The sequence below is a fragment of the Perognathus longimembris genome, chromosome 17, assembly GCF_023159225.1.
Source record: "Perognathus longimembris pacificus isolate PPM17 chromosome 17, ASM2315922v1, whole genome shotgun sequence".
In the NCBI taxonomy this organism is placed as follows: domain Eukaryota; kingdom Metazoa; phylum Chordata; class Mammalia; order Rodentia; family Heteromyidae; genus Perognathus; species Perognathus longimembris.
In genome coordinates, this window is record NC_063177.1 from 28158321 (window position 1) to 28175486 (window position 17166).

General features: G+C 39.9%; 1 protein-coding gene across 1 annotated transcript in view; it reads left to right on the forward strand.

Moving 5' to 3' along the window:
* Hsf5 (heat shock transcription factor 5) overlaps nt 1–15518 on the forward strand; it is a 31805-nt gene extending 16287 nt beyond the window's left edge. The window contains exons 4-6 of the mRNA XM_048366488.1: nt 339–860; nt 3745–3922; nt 13321–15518. Of these exons, the coding sequence (XP_048222445.1) occupies nt 339–860; nt 3745–3922; nt 13321–13391 (771 nt within the window). The 3' untranslated portion in view covers nt 13392–15518. The remainder of the gene's footprint in view (nt 1–338; nt 861–3744; nt 3923–13320) is intronic.
* Nucleotides 15519–17166: the final 1648 nt, after the last annotated feature.

The following is a 17166-nucleotide window of genomic DNA, read 5'->3' on the forward strand; positions in this document are numbered from 1 at the left end:
TTGGAAAGAAAGGTCTGCAAGACTCTTATCTACAATTAACCACCAAAAATCTGGACCTGGAGCTATGACTCAATTGGTAGAGTACTAGCCTTGAGTGAAAAAGCTAAGAGCACCCAGGCCCTGAGTTCAAGCTCCAGGACCAGCACAAAAAGAAAAAAAAAATGACAGTACATTCAAAGCTACCACTGCTGAAATGTAGATTAGCATTCAAGTTTCTTAGTGAGAGTTTTAAGTATAATGTATTTATATTTAGCGTTCATGACCTAAATGTTGTTGCTGTTCTCCTTATTTTTATGTTTGATTTTCTATCCCAACAGTCCTATTTTCTCTTTTCCCAGAATCCTCCAATGCAGTCTTCCTATCCGGTTGAATTTCTGCCTTCTAACTGGCCTTGCAGCGCTACTGATGAAAGTAAAAAGACAGAAGTAAACCTAGAGGCTGTCTTTCAGATAGTAGATGAGTTGCATTCTTCCCCTAAATTGGAGATGGTAAAGGTGGAGCCTGTTGAGAATCAGTGCTCAACATCTCAGTCTAACAGAAGCCAACATATCCTAGCTAATTCAAACAATACCAATTCATCTTCCACAAATCAGGCTAGCCAGCTGGAGCCACTTACTCCTGTAGGCTCAGATATTACATCTTTTGTGGTCGGAACAGAACAAGCCATTACCTGCTCTTTACCACAGTCACCCGAGTACATCTATACCATCCACACACCTCAGCCTGTGGAAAATAGCACTCTGCAGGATTCTGCAGCTGTACAACAAGCTCATGTGAAACTGAAGGAGCAGCTAAGTCATAATCCATCTTCATCTTCTGTGGTATTTGTGCAGGAAGGAATTCCATTCGGCACACACCAGGTAAGGGGGAAAACAAAAGGATCCTAATAAAGCTTAAAGTACATGGAACTCCTTGTTAAAGACTGGTCTGGTGGAAAGCTTGTCTGGATTTTATTTGGGTTTAATACATATGCTTGTGCTTTCCAAAACAATCATATTCTGTTGTTCCTTACAAAGGATTCAAAAAGAAGTTCCCCATGGGGCTGGGGATATAGCCTAGTGGCAAGAGTGCCTGCCTCGCATACACGAGGCCCTAGGTTCGATTCCCCAGCACCACATATACAGAAAACGGCCAGAAGCGGCGCTGTGGCTCAAGTGGCAGAGTAGCCTTGAGCGGGAAGAAGCCAGGGACAGTGCTCAGGCCCTGAGTCCAAGGCCCAGGACTGGCCAAAAAAAAAAAAAAAGAAGAAGTTCCCTTAACCCTACCCTTCCTCCCACTAATGTTATAGTCTAAAATGAACCTCTGGAAAGGCAATGTGATATAAAACTTATGTTCGTGTTTAAGAGCATCCCTCGAGTGTTGGTCTTGGGGAAGACTTAACCATCCACGCTTCCTACACTTCCAATAAAAACTTATGCCAGGGTAAAAATCACTGCTCTAGAGATGACCTGCTTTCAGTCTATTGGAAAGTGTATTCCTTTCCTAATCAACTTACTGATCACTTTCACTTAAAAAGAAAAAGAGTAATTGTTGGGTCTTTTTTTCTTAATTTGGATACACTAGGTATACTCAGTGATAGAATTCTACTTCTCAGAAGAATGGCTTGACAGATAATATAAAGACTTTCTGAGCCATTTTTAGATGGAGGTTAAAGATAGGTTGGAGGTCTTTTCTTTCTTAAAGCATCACTGAATTCTAATAGTGATAATACTGTGTTCAAATATCTTATTACTACTTGCATTCCTAAGGACTCTCATTTGAGGGATATATGCTAGAGGGAAAAATTAATTCCTTCCCTGCTGACCAGAAAGTTATAAATTTTGATTCTAAATAATAAAAATAACTCAATCAAAAGTACGTCCAAATTAAAATAACTTTACGAATTAAATTATTTTAACTTATTTAATTTTTGTTAGGATTTTAACCTGTTCTACCTTTTTTTTTTCCAAGTTGGATTATTTTCTTTTAGGACATGAAAATCTCTTCACTGTTGAAAATTCCCAAGATAATTTTTTGGGAGATGTTTGTTTTTTCAATTTTTTTGCTCTAATTTTAGATATAAATGTCAAGAGGTGTTTTTTTGTTTTATATGTTTGGTGGTGGTACTGGGTTTTTTTGTTTGTTTGTTTTTCGTTGTTTTGTTGTTTTGTTGTTGTTTTTTTTTTTGCCAGTCCTGAGGCTTGAACTCAGGCCTGAGCACTGTCCCTGGCTTCTTTTTTTCTCAAGGCTAGCACTCTGCACTTGAGCCACAGCGCCACTTCTGGCCATTTTCTATATATGTGGTGCTGAGGAATCGAACCCAGGGCTTCATGTATAGGAAGCAAGCACTCTTGCCATTAGGCTATATTCCCAGCCCCAGTAAGTACTGGGGTCAAGCAGGGCCTTGAACATGCTAAACAAGCATTTTACTTCCAAGTTACACACGTGCACGCACGTGCGCGCGCGCGCGCGCACACACACACACACACACACACACACACAGAAATGTTGGCTATTTTGACAAAGAGACAACATCTCAAAGAATGCTTAGGAACCAAAGAAAGATACTTACTTTATCTTTTTTTTTTTTTTTTTTGGCCAGTCCTAGGCCGTGAACTCAGGGCCTGAGCACTGTCCCTGGCTTCTTTTTTGCTGAAGGCTAGCACTCTGCCACCTGAGCCACAGCACCACTTCTGGCCATTTTCTGTATATGTGGTGCTGAGGAATCGAACCCAGGGCCTCATGTATATGAGGCAAGCACTCTTGCCACTAGGCCATATCCCCAGCCCCAAGATACTTACTTTATAAACAAAATAGATACTGACTTTAAAGGGACTGAAGATTATACAATATTGATACCACCTTTAAGACAAAAAATAGAAAATTGGTAGAATCAAGTATCCATGCCTATTTATACCATCTAAGGATTATGTTTATGTTCATTCAGTTATCACCAACTAGAAGGGAAGCCTAATAGAACATTTACTAGAATAGAAAACAGATAGCGGTCTTAACCAGTTATGTTTAAATATCTTACTTTTGTAAATTAAAACCATTACACTTCATAGTGAAATTTTCCTTTGATCTTTTTTTTTTTTTTTTTTTTTTTTTTTTTTGCCAGTCCTGGGGCTTGGACTCAGGGCCTGAGCACTGTCCCTGGCTTCTTTTTGCTGAAGGCTAGCACTCTGCCACCTGAGCCACAGCGCCACTTCTGGCCATTTTCTGTATATGTGGTGCTGGGGAATTGAACCCAGAGCCTCATGTATACGAGGCAAGCACTCTTGCCACTAGGCCATATCCCCAGCCCTCCTTTGATCTTAAGCTAATGTATTTTTTTTTTTTTTTTGGCCAGTCCTGGGCCTTGGACTCAGGGCCTGAGCACTGTCCCTGGCTTCTTCCCGCTCAAGGCTAGCACTCTGCCACTTGAGCCACAGCGCCACTTCTGGCCGTTTTCTGTATATGTGGTGCTGGGGAATCGAACCCAGGGCCTTGTGTATCCAAGGCAGGCACTCTTGCCACTAGGCTATATCCCCAGCCCATAATGTTTTAACTATACATACATTTCAGTGGTTTGAGTATAAGGAAATGTACTGTGTGAGTACTCAATGTTTAAATAAAGAAAAAAATAACAAAATCAAAGGAAGTTCATCATTCATGAGGATTAAAAAAAACAATCCACATTTGTTGGATCATTTTCCTATGATAGAATTCTTCTAATTAACTTTGGGGGAAATCTCAGAATAATAAATAGGTTTAATATTTTAGGTGGATGCCAGTGTAAAATGCCCGACCAATCCATCTGAGAATATCTTACCTTCAGAACAGATGGGATTCCTCATTTCAGAAATGGGGCCTACTAGCAAGCCTAGTAAAGACACAGGTTTATCTACTCCAGCCAGATACAGAGAGCGAAGAAGCAACTCACAACAAGGAAAGTCTCCTGGTAAGAATGATACACTTTCAAGCTCTAGGATTTATAGCTGTAGAATACTAGAAATAGAAAAGAATACTTTAGAATTAATATATGAATGATAATTTATCTGGGTACTGAAGATAAATATAGAATTATTCTGCAGAATTCTATCACACTGCTATTTTTATAACACTGTAATTTTAGCCCTATTTTTCATGATCTTCCTGCCTTAGATGTACATCACCACACCTGGCTAAAACAGTTTTCTTGTGTGTATGTGTTCTCAAGCTTCAACTATGGGCCTCATGTTTTCCCTTAGCTTTTCACTCAAGACAACAGCTTTACCCCTTGAGCCACTGCTCTACTGCTTCCTAAAATGTTTCCTATACATTCTAAAAATCAAGTCATTGAAGTCTGCAGTGAACAGTTTTAATATTCTCAAATTATATGAATGTCAGATGCCTGCAATTCAGACAATATTTTTCAGCCAAATATAATGAATATTTTATTTTATTTTGTTTCTTTTTTGCCAGTCCTGGGGCTTGAACTCAGGGCTTTGCACACTGTCCCTGGCTTCTTTTTGCTCATGGCTAGCACTCTACCACGTGAGCCACAGTGCCACTTCTGGCCTTTCCTATATATGTGATGCTGAGGAATCGATTCTAGGGCTTCACATATACGAGGCAAGCACTCTTGCCAGTAGGCCATATTCCCAACCCTGATCATTTTAATGTATAAAAAAAAAATTTTATGCCAGGCACTTAGTGGCTTCTGCCTGTAATCCTAGCTACTCAGGAGGCTGAGATCTGAGGATCACAGTTTGAAGCCATTCCAGGCAGGAAAGTCTAGGCACAGTGCTGGAAGTGGCGCTGTGGCTCAATTGGTAAAGCACTAGTCTTGAGCAAAAAGAAGCTCAGGGAAAGTGCTCAGGCCCAGAGTTCAAGCCCCTTGACTGGCAGCAACAAGCAAACATACAAATAAATAAATAAACTTTAGGCCAGGTACTGGTAGTTCATGCTTATAATCTTAAGTTACTCAGAAGGCAGAAATTTGGGAGATGGTTCAAGGCCAGCCTGGGCAACAAAGCTCTGAAACCTCCATTTCAACAAATAGCTGGGCATAGTGTTGTACACTTGGCATTGCAGCTACTGAGGAGGCTGAGATTGAGGAGATTACTGTTTTAAGCCAGTCCAGGCAAAAAAAAACAAGTTCATGAGAAATCATCCCAGTAGCAAAAGCTGGACATGGTAGCATGTGTCTATCATCCCAGATATAGAAGGGAATATAAATAGGAGAATCATGGTGCAAGCCAGCCCAGGACATTGAAGGACTACAAATTCACACCAATTGATAGAGGCTAAGGTATTTCCCAAGTTTCAATTGAGAACGCATAGCTTTTGAAGTTGACCTGAGAGTGCAAAGCCAGGCCTAGACATTTAGGACCTTCCTTGTCAATGTGCGCCTAAGACTTGGCCTTGGGCCTGGAACTTTTGTTTACATAGAGATAAAAAGCTGCTTGCAGCCCACCTAGACCTTGGGTGGGAATATCTTTCCCTGTGACAAATTAAATGCAAACTCCTTGGTTTTAAATTGCATCACAAGCCACCTAGACAGCTCACATAATTACTTACATAAGCCAGTTAGTTATATGTGTGGGAGGGACAACCACCAACCACAGGGTAGGAGTGGGGGGGGGGCGGTCAGTGCATACTCACAGCTGTTTCTGTAACTTCTTTTCAGTATTAAGTATTGCTCTATCCAGTGCTTGGCTGTTGGCATTTCTAGAGACTCTCACAGAAATGCAAGGGACTTGCTGGTTGGCCTAGTGATGATCTTGGTAGTGTGTGTTCTCTCCTGAAACTGGTCATTAGTACTCAGTGTTCTGAGCCCCTGGGACTGATAACTAGTGCATGGTACTCTGCTTCATCTTCAAATGGGATAATCAAAATATTATGTGGGGGGCTGGAAATATGGCCTAGTGGCAAGAGTGCTTGCCTGGTATACATGAAGCCCTAGGTTCGATTCCTGAGCACCACATATATAGAAAACGGCCAGAAGTGGCGCTGTGGCTCAAGTGGCAAAGTGCTAGCCTTGAGAACAAAAAACAAGCCAGGGACTGTGCTCTGGCCCTGAGTCCAAGCCCCAGGACTGGCAAAAAAAAAAAAAAAAAAAAAAAAAAAAAAAATTACATCCAATGCTTGTTCCTCTTTCATTATGCTTCTGCTTGGACATTGTTTATTGTATTCCTTTTTTTTTTTTTTTACACAAAGCCCTTGATTTATCTCTTTATCTGTGATCTTAAATTCAGATGAGAATGATAGGTACTCTTGCATCAGGGGCATTTGTTTAAACTTGTGCAAAGAGTTTCCGTAAGGGACTTGCTGACTAATGTTTTCTTGGGATATAGCACCTCCTTTCCCCTTTTCTTTCAATTCTTCCAGTTGCTTTTTCTCTCCTGTTTGTTTTGTGCTTGTCTTTCTCCTTTTGCTCTCTATATTCTTCACATTAATGGCAGTTCTATTTTATTTTCTCTGGGTTTATTTATCGAGGCATAGAAGTCTGGTTGTTTTTGTGTAATGAGAGTCCAAGTTTTCAGCCTTGGGAAGAGGCCACCAGCTTTCAGCCCTTGCCTATAGAGGTTAATGAATGATTTGGTTTGGATTTCTTTCTTTCTTTTTTTTTTTTTTTTTTTTTTGCCAGTCCTGGGGCTTGGACTCAGGGCCTGAGCACTGTCCCTGGCTTCTTTTTTCTCAAGGCTAGCACTCTGCCACTTGAGCCACAGTGCCAATTCTGGCCATTTTCTATATATGTGGTGCTGGGGAATCGAACCCTGGGCTTCATGTATACAAGGTGAGCACTCTTGCCACTAGGCCATATTCCCAGCCCCATGGATTTCTTTCTTACAAGCTTTGATGCTTGGAGAAGAAAATATTTAGAACCAAATGGTTTTACAAATTTCGATACTTGAGGGGAAAAAATGAGGGAAGAGGTAACAAGTTTGACAAGAAATGTACTCTTTGCCTTACATATGAAACTAACCCCTCTGTATATAACCTTGACAATAAAAATAAAAATTAAAAAAAGAGATACTTGATACTTATAACTAAGAAAAGAACTTGAGAAAAATTTGAGTCCTTCTTTATGGCAGTGTGTACCTCAAGTCTGAGCTCATCTCTTCTTTCAGGGCTTTGCTAACTGTATCGAGAAATATTGAACACTGTGATGTTTTAATGGTATTGAGTATTAATTCCTTTATTCAATCTCTTCATTAAGTAGAGAAATTAGAATCAACTTTTTTTTTGCCAATCTAATTGCCAGAACTTTAACTGTAGACTTAATAAAGGGTAGGAAAAAAGAACCTCTTATACACTGTAACTGGAATGTCAATTCCCATAGTCCTTTAAAAGGCAAGTTGACATTATTCATGAATAAAATGTTCATGCCCTTTGAATCAAGAATACTACTCCTAAGCCTGGTGCTGGTAGCTCATGCTTTTAATCCTGCAGGAGGCTGAGATCTGAGGATGGTACTTTGAAGCCAGCCTAGGCAGGAAAATCTGTCTCCACTAAATTACCAAAAAAGAAAAAGAAAAAAAAGCCAGAAGTGGAGCTGTGGCTCCAACTTGGTAGAACACTAGTCTGGAGCAAAAAGAGACTTAGGGACAGCAGCCAGGCCCTGAGTTCAAGCCCTACAACCAGCACCCCCCCCCCAAAAAAAAATTACTCCTGGCCAGGTGTTGATGGCCCAGCCTGTAATTCTAGCTATTCAAGAGGCTCATATTTGAGGATCACAGTCAAATAGGAATGTTTGTGAGGCTCTTTACCTCCAGTTAACTACCAAAAATCCAGTGATGGAGTACCAGCCTTGCATCAAAAAGACAAGGGACAGCATCCAGGCCCTGAGTTCAAGCCCTGGGATGGCACAAATGAATGATTAAATGATCAAGTGCTAATAAGAATCTCTCTTACAGAAATAAACATATTCCTAGAGTAATTCAAAAGTGCACTGTTATAACTTATCATAGCAAAAAACCTAGAAAAGGCACAAATGCCTAACTAGAAACTATATTATGATAAAATAAACAATGAAAAGCTACAACCATGTAAGAAAATAGCTTGATATGTTATTGATATTGGTAAGATAAGTAAGTGAATGTTAAGTGTTTATACTGTGTGAAGTGACTGAGCAAGTTGCAGTACATTATATCTAGCAGAAGCCCCCTCCTAGGGAAAAAAAGTCAAGATGTATAGGAGGAAACTGATACACATAATGCTGTTTACCCTTTTTTTTTTTTTTTTTGCCAGTCCTGGGGCTTGAACTCAGGGCCTGAATGCAGTTTACCTTTGAGAAGATAGAAGGATTGGGATATTTTTAACTTCTCAATTTGTAAACATATGTGTAACCGTATTGTGGGAAATTTTTACATATTTATATTATCTATATTTTATAAGTTAAAAATACTAAAACTTGGGGCTGGGAATGTGGCTTAGTGGTAGAGTGCTTGGCTAGCATGCTTCTGAAGCCTTGGGTTCGATTCCTCAGCCCCATGTAAACAGAAAAGGCTGGAAGTAGCCCTATGGCTCAAGTGGTAGAGTGCTAGCCTTGAGCAAAAAAAAGAAGCCAGGGGCACTGCTCAGGTCCTGAGTCCAAGCCCCAGGACTGGCAAAAAACAAAACAAAAAACAAAACCAGGGGCTGGGGATATGGCCTAGTGGCAAGAGCGCTTGCCTCGTATACTTGAAGCCCTGGGTTCAATTCCCCAGCACCACATATACAGAAAATGGCCAGAAGTGGCGCTGTGACTCAAGTGGCAGAGTGCTAGCCTTGAGCAAAAAGAAGCCAGGGACAGTGCTCAGGCCCTGAGTCCATGGCCCAGGACTGGCAAAAAGAAAAAAAACCCACCTAATTATAAGTCATTTAAATACTTTAAAGCATTTCTTTAGAAGCTTGAATATAAAGGCCTCAAAATAATAATTATCAGTTTACAGAATTTTTGAAAAAATATATTTGTATCCTAGACATTAAACTGACATTTAAGATTTAGATAGACTTGACTTAAGCTAATTTATCCTACACCAAAATACCTTTTTAAGATTTGTGAGAATTTTCAGGACTCAGTAGTTTTGTTTTTAGTCTTTCACTCCTGTATAATTCAGACTTGTCCCTGTTTCTCCTCCCAGAGCTGTTCTGTCTGTTCTGTGCTATATCACATGCAGACCTTCATCCCTCTTTCATGCTTTTCCTCCCCTCAGCATTTGTGCTAGACATTTATACATGTATCATATTTTCTGAAGCTTATATAGGTAGGAAGGTTTTCCATTTAAAATACTTCATGTAAGTGTGTGTGTGTGTGTGTGTGTGTGCGTGTGGTGTGTGTATGTGTATTGTATGCTGGTTCTGGGGCTTGAACTCAGGATCTTGCACTCTTGATTGGCTTTTTTGCTCAAGGGAGGTTCTCTACTACTTGATCCAGCCTCCATTTCCAGCTTGTTTGCTGGTTAATTGGAGATTAGAGTCTCATGAACTTTTCTGCCTGGGCTGGCTCAGGCAGAAAATCAGCCTCCTGATTAGCTAGTATTGTAGACACAAGTAATTTTTATGAAATGGTAGCTATCCTTTTTTAAAAGTTCCCTTTAGCCACTACCAGCTTTTATGGGTGCATTTTTTTCATTGTATTAGGCTCAAGAGTCAGATATCACTTCTACTTTCTGATATCCTGAGGCCTCATCTTCTCCAACCAAAACAACTTCACAAAGATAGTCACCTCCCTAAGAAGAACTCTGGTGCCTGCTGTTACGCTGATTTCCTCCCTTCCAGCACATATAATAATTAGCACATTAATTATCTTTATTAATTTTTCCTGTGGATTATTTCTAAGTGAAGATATAGCCTTTGCCCATAGTCTTGATAGATGAATCTCAATTGACCTTGACTTCCTGTTGTGGAATGTGAAATACTGACATTATTGTGACACCTAATCACACTTTTATCAGGGGCAGGAAGTAAATAAATTTTAATTAGGTTACAACCTGTCTGCTGAAATGTTAGTTTTTGTAATTAAAGTGTAAGCAAAACATATAATTCATGGAACTGCAAACTTTTCTTCTCTGACAGTACTGTTGGTCTATGAAAACATGGTCATATATGAGGTCCTATCTCATGAAGAACTTTTTCCAAAGAGTTGGGTCCCAGTGGCTCATGCCTGTAATCCTAGATACTTAAGAGGCTGAGATCTAAGGATCACAGTTCAAAGACATCCCTGGCAGAAGTGGTACTGTGGCTCAAAGTGGTAGGGAGCTAGCTTTGAGTGAAAAGGCTCAAGGGACAGTGTCCTGAGTTCAAGCCTCACAACCGACTCATCCCCCCCCCCCAAAAAAAAAAATCAAACAAAAAGAGCTGGGGCCATGGCTCAAAGGTCCTGGGTTCAAACTCTAGTACTGCCAAAAGAAGAAAAGAAAAGAAAATGTCATCCAATTGTTCATTCATATTTCCATCCAAGTGTTGTTTCCATTTTTTCTGCTCCTCTTTGAAGCTCCAAGAACCAAATCCATGCCTCAGCTACTGCACTCGTGTGTGTGTTGTTTTTTCCAGTCCTGGGGCTTGATTTCAGGGCCTGGGCACTGTCCCTGATCTTTTGCTCAAGGCCAGCACTCTACCACTTGAGCCACATCACCACTTCCGGCTTTTTCTGTGGATGTGGTACTGAGGAATCGAACTCAGGGCAAGCATCCTACTACTAAGCCGCATCCCCAGCCCCTCCAGTCATATTTTGTTCCTTCTGCTTGGCTGAGACTGCTCTTGTCTTTGACATTACCAAATCCAGTAGTGATTCTTGGTCTACGTTGTACTCTACCTCAACACTTAGACAAATTGCTTCAGCCTTCCTGAAATGCTCTCTCTTCCAGCTCAAGAATATCACCCTTTCCTAGTTTCCCTTCTATTAAAAATATTTTAACTTGGTTATAGACTTAGAAATTGAAAATTATCTCCTAGAGTTCAAGGTAATGACTAGGAAAGAGACATTTAAAAAAGAATAAGTAGCCAGGTGCCAGTAGCTGGCTACTTAGGAGAATGAGATCTGAAGATCAAAGTTCAAAGCCAGCCCTGGTAGGAAAGTGAGTGAGACTCTCATCACCAATTAACCACCAAAAACCTGAGTTTAAATGGTAGAGCACTAGCATGAAGCAAAAAAAAGCCCTGAGTTCAAGCCCCAGGATCACCATACATTACCAAATAACAATGATGATGATGATGGTGGTGGTGGTGGTGGTGATGGAGATGGTGACCACCGTCGTCGTCGTCGTCGTCGTCGTCGTCGTCATCATCATCATCATCATCATCATCATCATCATCATCATGCCAGGTACCAGTAGCTCATGTCTGAAATCCTAGCTACTCATGAGGCTGAGCTCTTTAGATAAAAATTTGAAGCCAGTTCAGGCAGGACTTGCTCGGGCTGGAAAGTCCATGAAATTCTTATCTCCAGTTAACCACTGGAAAAGCAGAAGTGAAAGTGTGTCTCAAGTGGTAGAGTGCTAGTCTTAAGCAGAAAAAGCTAAAGGACCGCAATTCAGCCTTCAGTTCAAGTCCCAATACCTGCAAAAAAAAAAAAATTAACTCAAGTTACAAAGTAGAGTTACAAATAGATTTAGTCATGTTTCAGAATCTTATTTTTGGGTTTCTTAGGGTACTAGGTTTGAACTCAGGACTTCATACTTGCTAAGCAAGTATTCTACCACAACCTAGCCTTAATTTTAGTGTTTTTTTTTTCTATTACTATTACTCCTGTCCTCAGGTGAGATGTTTAGAAAAGGATCATAATTAGGTGTTACTCCCACATCTTTTTTTATCATTCAAAAATCCTGATGCCTACGTTGCACTCCATACCAATTAAATCAAAATGTCTGGAGGAGGGAGCCTGCCCCCAGGCATTAATATTTTATTAAAGTGTGCCACGTGACTCCAGGGTGTAGGAAGGTGTGGAAACCACTGGCTTTACTTATTAGCCCTGTAATAGCTTAGAGGTTCTACCTCCTAGTTAGCCACTTACTCCTTAGCATTAATTAGATAATTTATGTGAGCTACTTGAAAAAATGCAACATAGGGCTGGGAATATGGCCTAGTGGTAGAGTGCTTGCCTAGCATGCATAAAGCCCAGAGTTTGATTCCTTAGCACCACATATATAGAAAAAGCCAGAAGTGGTGCTGTGGCTCAAGTGGTAGAGTGCTAGCCTTGAGCAAAAAGAAGCCAGGGACAGTGCTCAGGCCCTGAGTTCAAGCCCCAGGACTGGCCAAAAAAAAAAAAGCAATAAAAATATGAGATTTTCTCATTAATATTAAACTGTAGAGAAGCTCTTAACTATTTTTGTATTGCAGAACTCACATTTTACTTGTTCCCATTTTCTTTATAGTGTTGGAATGTGAAGTCAGGGCCTTGTGCTTGCTAGGTAGGCACTCTACTCGAGATATACCCGAGCCCCTTCTTTGCATTCTTGGTGAACTACTCTTGTCTTCTAATCTCCAAGGGTATGCCTTACTTCTTACAGTTTGTCTAAGTGTTTTCACAAGAGTTCAGTTGTGTTAGTCAATAAGTGGGGTTTTTATAGAGGCAATCAACCTTGGAAAAGTAGTAATTACTTATTTTAACATTGTAGGTATAGTTATTTCATATTTCTTCATCTCACCTGACCTTATAGCATAGAAGAAATTAATTTTTATGTGTGTGTTTCACTTTGAGTCTTTTCATACTCCCTCCCCCCCTTTATTTTTTCTTTTTCGTGCTAGTATTGAGGCTTGAACTCAGGGCCTGGGGGGTGACCCTGAGCTTTTTGAGCTCAAGGCAAGTACTCTGCCACTTGAGTCACAACTCCACTCCCGGCTTTGTTTTTTTGAGATAAGATGTCTTAATTCATGGTAGAGCACTAGCCTTGAGCACAAAGGCTTAGGGACAGTGCTCAGGCCCTGAGTTCAAGCCCCACGATCAACCAAAAAAAATGTATTTCAAGAAGATATCTTAATTTAATTGGAGATAGGAGTCTCACAGACTTTCCTGCCTGGGCTGGCCTCAGACCTCAATCCTCAGAGCTCAGCCTCCTGAGTAGCTAGGATTATAGGTGTGAGCCACTGGTGTCTGGCTTTACTTTACCTTTTTAATTTAGAATAAAAAGAGCTGAAATGAAGAAAGACTGGGCCATACCACTGAAAAGCAAACTTTAAACTTTCTTGATCTTTTTTGGGTTTATATCTGGGCTGCATCATTGTACTTGAGAGTTGTAGAGAGTTGAAAATTGAGATTCAGGTAAGCCAGTGTAATTTTACAGACAGTTTTACAGGAGAGACATAAACAATTTGTTGTTGTTGTCTGAGGCTTGTCTATTGAGCTCCCTAGTCTGAGAAGCTAAAAGTGAGTAAACAACTCTTTCTTTCTAGATCTTCATCTGTTGGTGGACGTGGCCTGCAAACAGGAGCACTTTCCAAAGGAGGAAGAATTAAAAGAGTGAGGAATGGATGACAAAAGTGACATTGTGCATTAGCTGTAGCTGGAGGCACACTAGCCTTGCACATGACACACTGTTGGGATTTTTCCGGTTCTGTTAAGGAAAAAAAGAAGTATTATTTGTTTTGTTGGGAATTTTGTTAATTGAAAATTGGAAGTTTGGTATTTTCTACAGCTGTTCAGTTCAGATTATTTACCTTGACAAACTACTAAACATCTAGCAGCCATGGTGTTTTTTTTTTTTTTAATTTTATTTTTTGTTTTGCTTTGCTGCCCAGATCCCTTTCAAATGAAAAGTCCTAGCCTTCTGTTACAGTCAAGAAGCATCTAAAAACTGCTGCATTGATGGTACTGGAGCAAAATGTGTGTGTGCTGAGTCGTTGTGCCACTCTCAAACTGTAGTCAGCACAACTTCTGTCTATCTGTTTCAAGTCACAGTGTGATCCTTTCAAGAAGATGATGTGAGAAACAAAGACATATGAGGTCATGGAGATCACAGGTCTAAATGGGTCAGAAATTCCAGGGAAGAAACTATGGGAAAGAGCTAATTTTCTACATGGTTAATAGGGAAATTATCTTACTTCCTAACACAGCATTCTGTTTCAAGAGCAAGGCATCCGGACTTGGACCATCTATCATACAAAACAGCCCCTGATTCTTTCATATCAACAGGAGCATTCTCTATTCACATATCTTTCTTTAACTTAATGACACATTATCATAAATAGAAAAAAGGTTTTGTTAATATCTCTTAAATGTCTTCTAAAGAAAAAATTTAACTTGTTTAATATAATTGTGTTTATAAATGCTGGTAGATTTAAAGGTTTTAAAGCTTTATATTTTTATTAATATTGCAGGCTAGAAAGATAAAAGCTGCATATGTAATTTTTTAAATTTTGAATGGAATAGGTACAATGTGAACAGAAACATTAAGGGATTTAATGTAGCATTTCTGATTTTAGACTTTTACATTCAACAAATACAAATTCTCATCTGTGTTGAGGAAAACTGTCATTTAGCAGAAGCTATGCTCTGATATTTTTAATAGTTCATATTTGCCTTAAGCTTCTGGGAGAATTTTAATAGTAGGATAGAAGAGAACCTTTTTTTTTCTCATCTCCATTATAAGGTTCTAAATTTGAGTACTAGGAATGTGGGACTCACATGAGAAGAGGACATTTTGGATGCCCTTCATGTGCATATCCAATGACAGCAAGGACCTTTCTGACTTAAAGTCTTTTAAACGAACTAGAATTTTCTTTAGCATTCTAACTCAAGTTTTCCTAATAAGCATTACAAAAACAAAAGGAAAGCCTAAGAATATGAAGCTAATAAAAAATTGTATTAAGTACTAGGCTAGCCTTTGTGGATGTAACAGTTAATTCCTTATGTTACATTGTGCCTTCCCAGTGATTTCAAACACTAGAAGAGTTACAGAGATCAGGATTTTTGGAAAAGAGCTCTCTGTATTGGTCTGCAGTGTCTTAGTTTAGATATAAAGTAGGAACTGAAAAGTGACTTGTCTGGTTCATCTGAGTAGACTAGTAAGTGCCCGGATGCTGGGCATTTATTAATCTTCATTAGCAAGGCTTAAAGGCGGATGAATCATCAAGACATGCACATCTTTTGGCCATGCTGCATATTTTGGCAGAGTGTGTGAAAAGCAGATTGGATTTCCTAATGAAGGAGCTTTGCCTTTTCTCTGTCATGTTGAATTGCTGGTGAACTGTGTAGATGATATTCCTTCCCTTCGATATGCCTTACTTAGCTTTTATATGTTGAAAGTGACAATATCTTTTGAGGAACATGTGTCAAGCAGGAACTTTGGCATAGATTTGGTTTCAGTGGTTTTAAGGCTTAATGAATGAAATGCCTTGATGAGCTTTCCAAACTCTTTTATATATGACTACACCAGACCAAGGAGCCGGATCTCCTGCTGTGCTCACATGCTTGGCACCCATCAGCTAAAGCCATCTATCATCAGTGACTTGGGCAAAATGGCGAGAGGTAACATCAAATCTTCTTGCAAATTAGCCAGTCAGGTCTGACACATAATAGCAAGGTTCCTAATTAGCACCTCCGTATTTCAGCACCTTAAGCACCAATAAATTTCAATCAATCAATAATAAAGTGAGTGTTCCAACTGGACTTGTTGTCTTGCTTGTTTTTACTGTTTTACTAGTGATCAATAGAAAACACAGTCGTGATAGCCATTAATAATACTGGTAAAGTTCAAAAGAGAATATACTGCATTTTTCCCAAAGATTTTGTCCTGACGTTTTTATTTCTTATGGCTTGAGCTCAGGGCCTTGAGCTTTCTGGGCTCACTTGCTCGGCTAGCACGTTACCACTAGAGCCAAACACCAAGCCCTGCTTTTCTGCTGGTTATTTTAGAGATGGAATCTCACAGACTTATGCTGCTCAGGCTGGCCTTGAACCACAACCTGCCAGATCTCTACCTTGCAAGTAGCTAAGATTATATATAGCTTTGAGCCACCAATGCCTAGCTTCCCCCCCCCTTTAATTTGTACTTGAGAAGATTGAATTTTTATGATACCATTAAAGTAAGGAAGAATTCTTAGACATATTTCAAAGAGTACTAGCCAGGAGCTGGTGCTTTACACCTGTAATCCTAGCTACTCAAGAGGCTGAGACCTGAGGATTGTGGTTCAAAGCCAGCCTGAGCAGGAAAGTCTGTGAGACTCCAGTTAAGCTCCAGAACCTCAGAAGTGATGCTGTGGCTTTTGCCTTGAGCAAAAGAGGTCAGGGATAGCGCCCAGGCCCGCAGTTCAAGCCCCACACTAGTTTATTTTGGGGCAAAAGGGGTGGATAGATATTCTTTTCTAGGTGGGGAAATCATCCTGAAGGATGTCCTGTCTCAGATATTAGGTTGAGGCTCAGGATGTAGCTCAGTTGGTAGAGCACCTGTCAGCACATGCTAGACCCTGGGTTGTGTCCCCAATACCGCCAAAAAAAACCAAAACCAAAGTGAAAAAGTAGGTGTCCATGAGAAGGAATTGCTCCTTCCATAGTAATGGGGACTGAGCCCGGGCCTTGTGCATACTAGGCATAGTGCTCTACCACTTGAGCTATACCTTCTGGGACAGGAAGAGCTTTTTGTTACCTTGGTGATGACATCTCTGGGGAAATATTATGGAATATCAGCCTTTGAGGGATGGCTCTAAAACGTTGAAGCAAGAAAATCATTTCTTTTGCTTGCTGATTTTGATGACCTAAATAAAATACAGGATACTAATGAATTCAACTACCTAGAGATGTTGGCTTGATCTCCTCTCCCCAGGTTCATGATACCTATCATTATCCTCACCATTTCCTCCAGAGAGGGAAACCACAAAACTTTCTTCCTTTTGCAACCAATTGTGTATATTAACTATTAGGTTAGTTCCTATGCAAATTTCAAGCAGAAAAAAATGATGGAAAAGTCCACTTATAGGTTATTTTTTAGTTTTGCATATCACAGTGACATATAATAATGTGTACTTTTCATTATGTTGTATAGTTATATAACATACAAAAACTGAAACAGGGCTGGGAATGTGGCTTAGTGGTAGAGTGGTAGCTAGAATGCATGAAGCCCTGGGTTTGATTCCCAAATACTACATAAACAGAAAAAAATGGAAGTGGCGCTGTGGCTCAAGCAGTAGAGGGCTAGCCTTAAGCAAAAGAAGCTCAGGGACAGTGCAAAAAATAAAAAACCTAAAAACAGTGGGCTGTGTATGGTGACTTATATCTGTAATCTCAGCTACATTTTTTTGTTT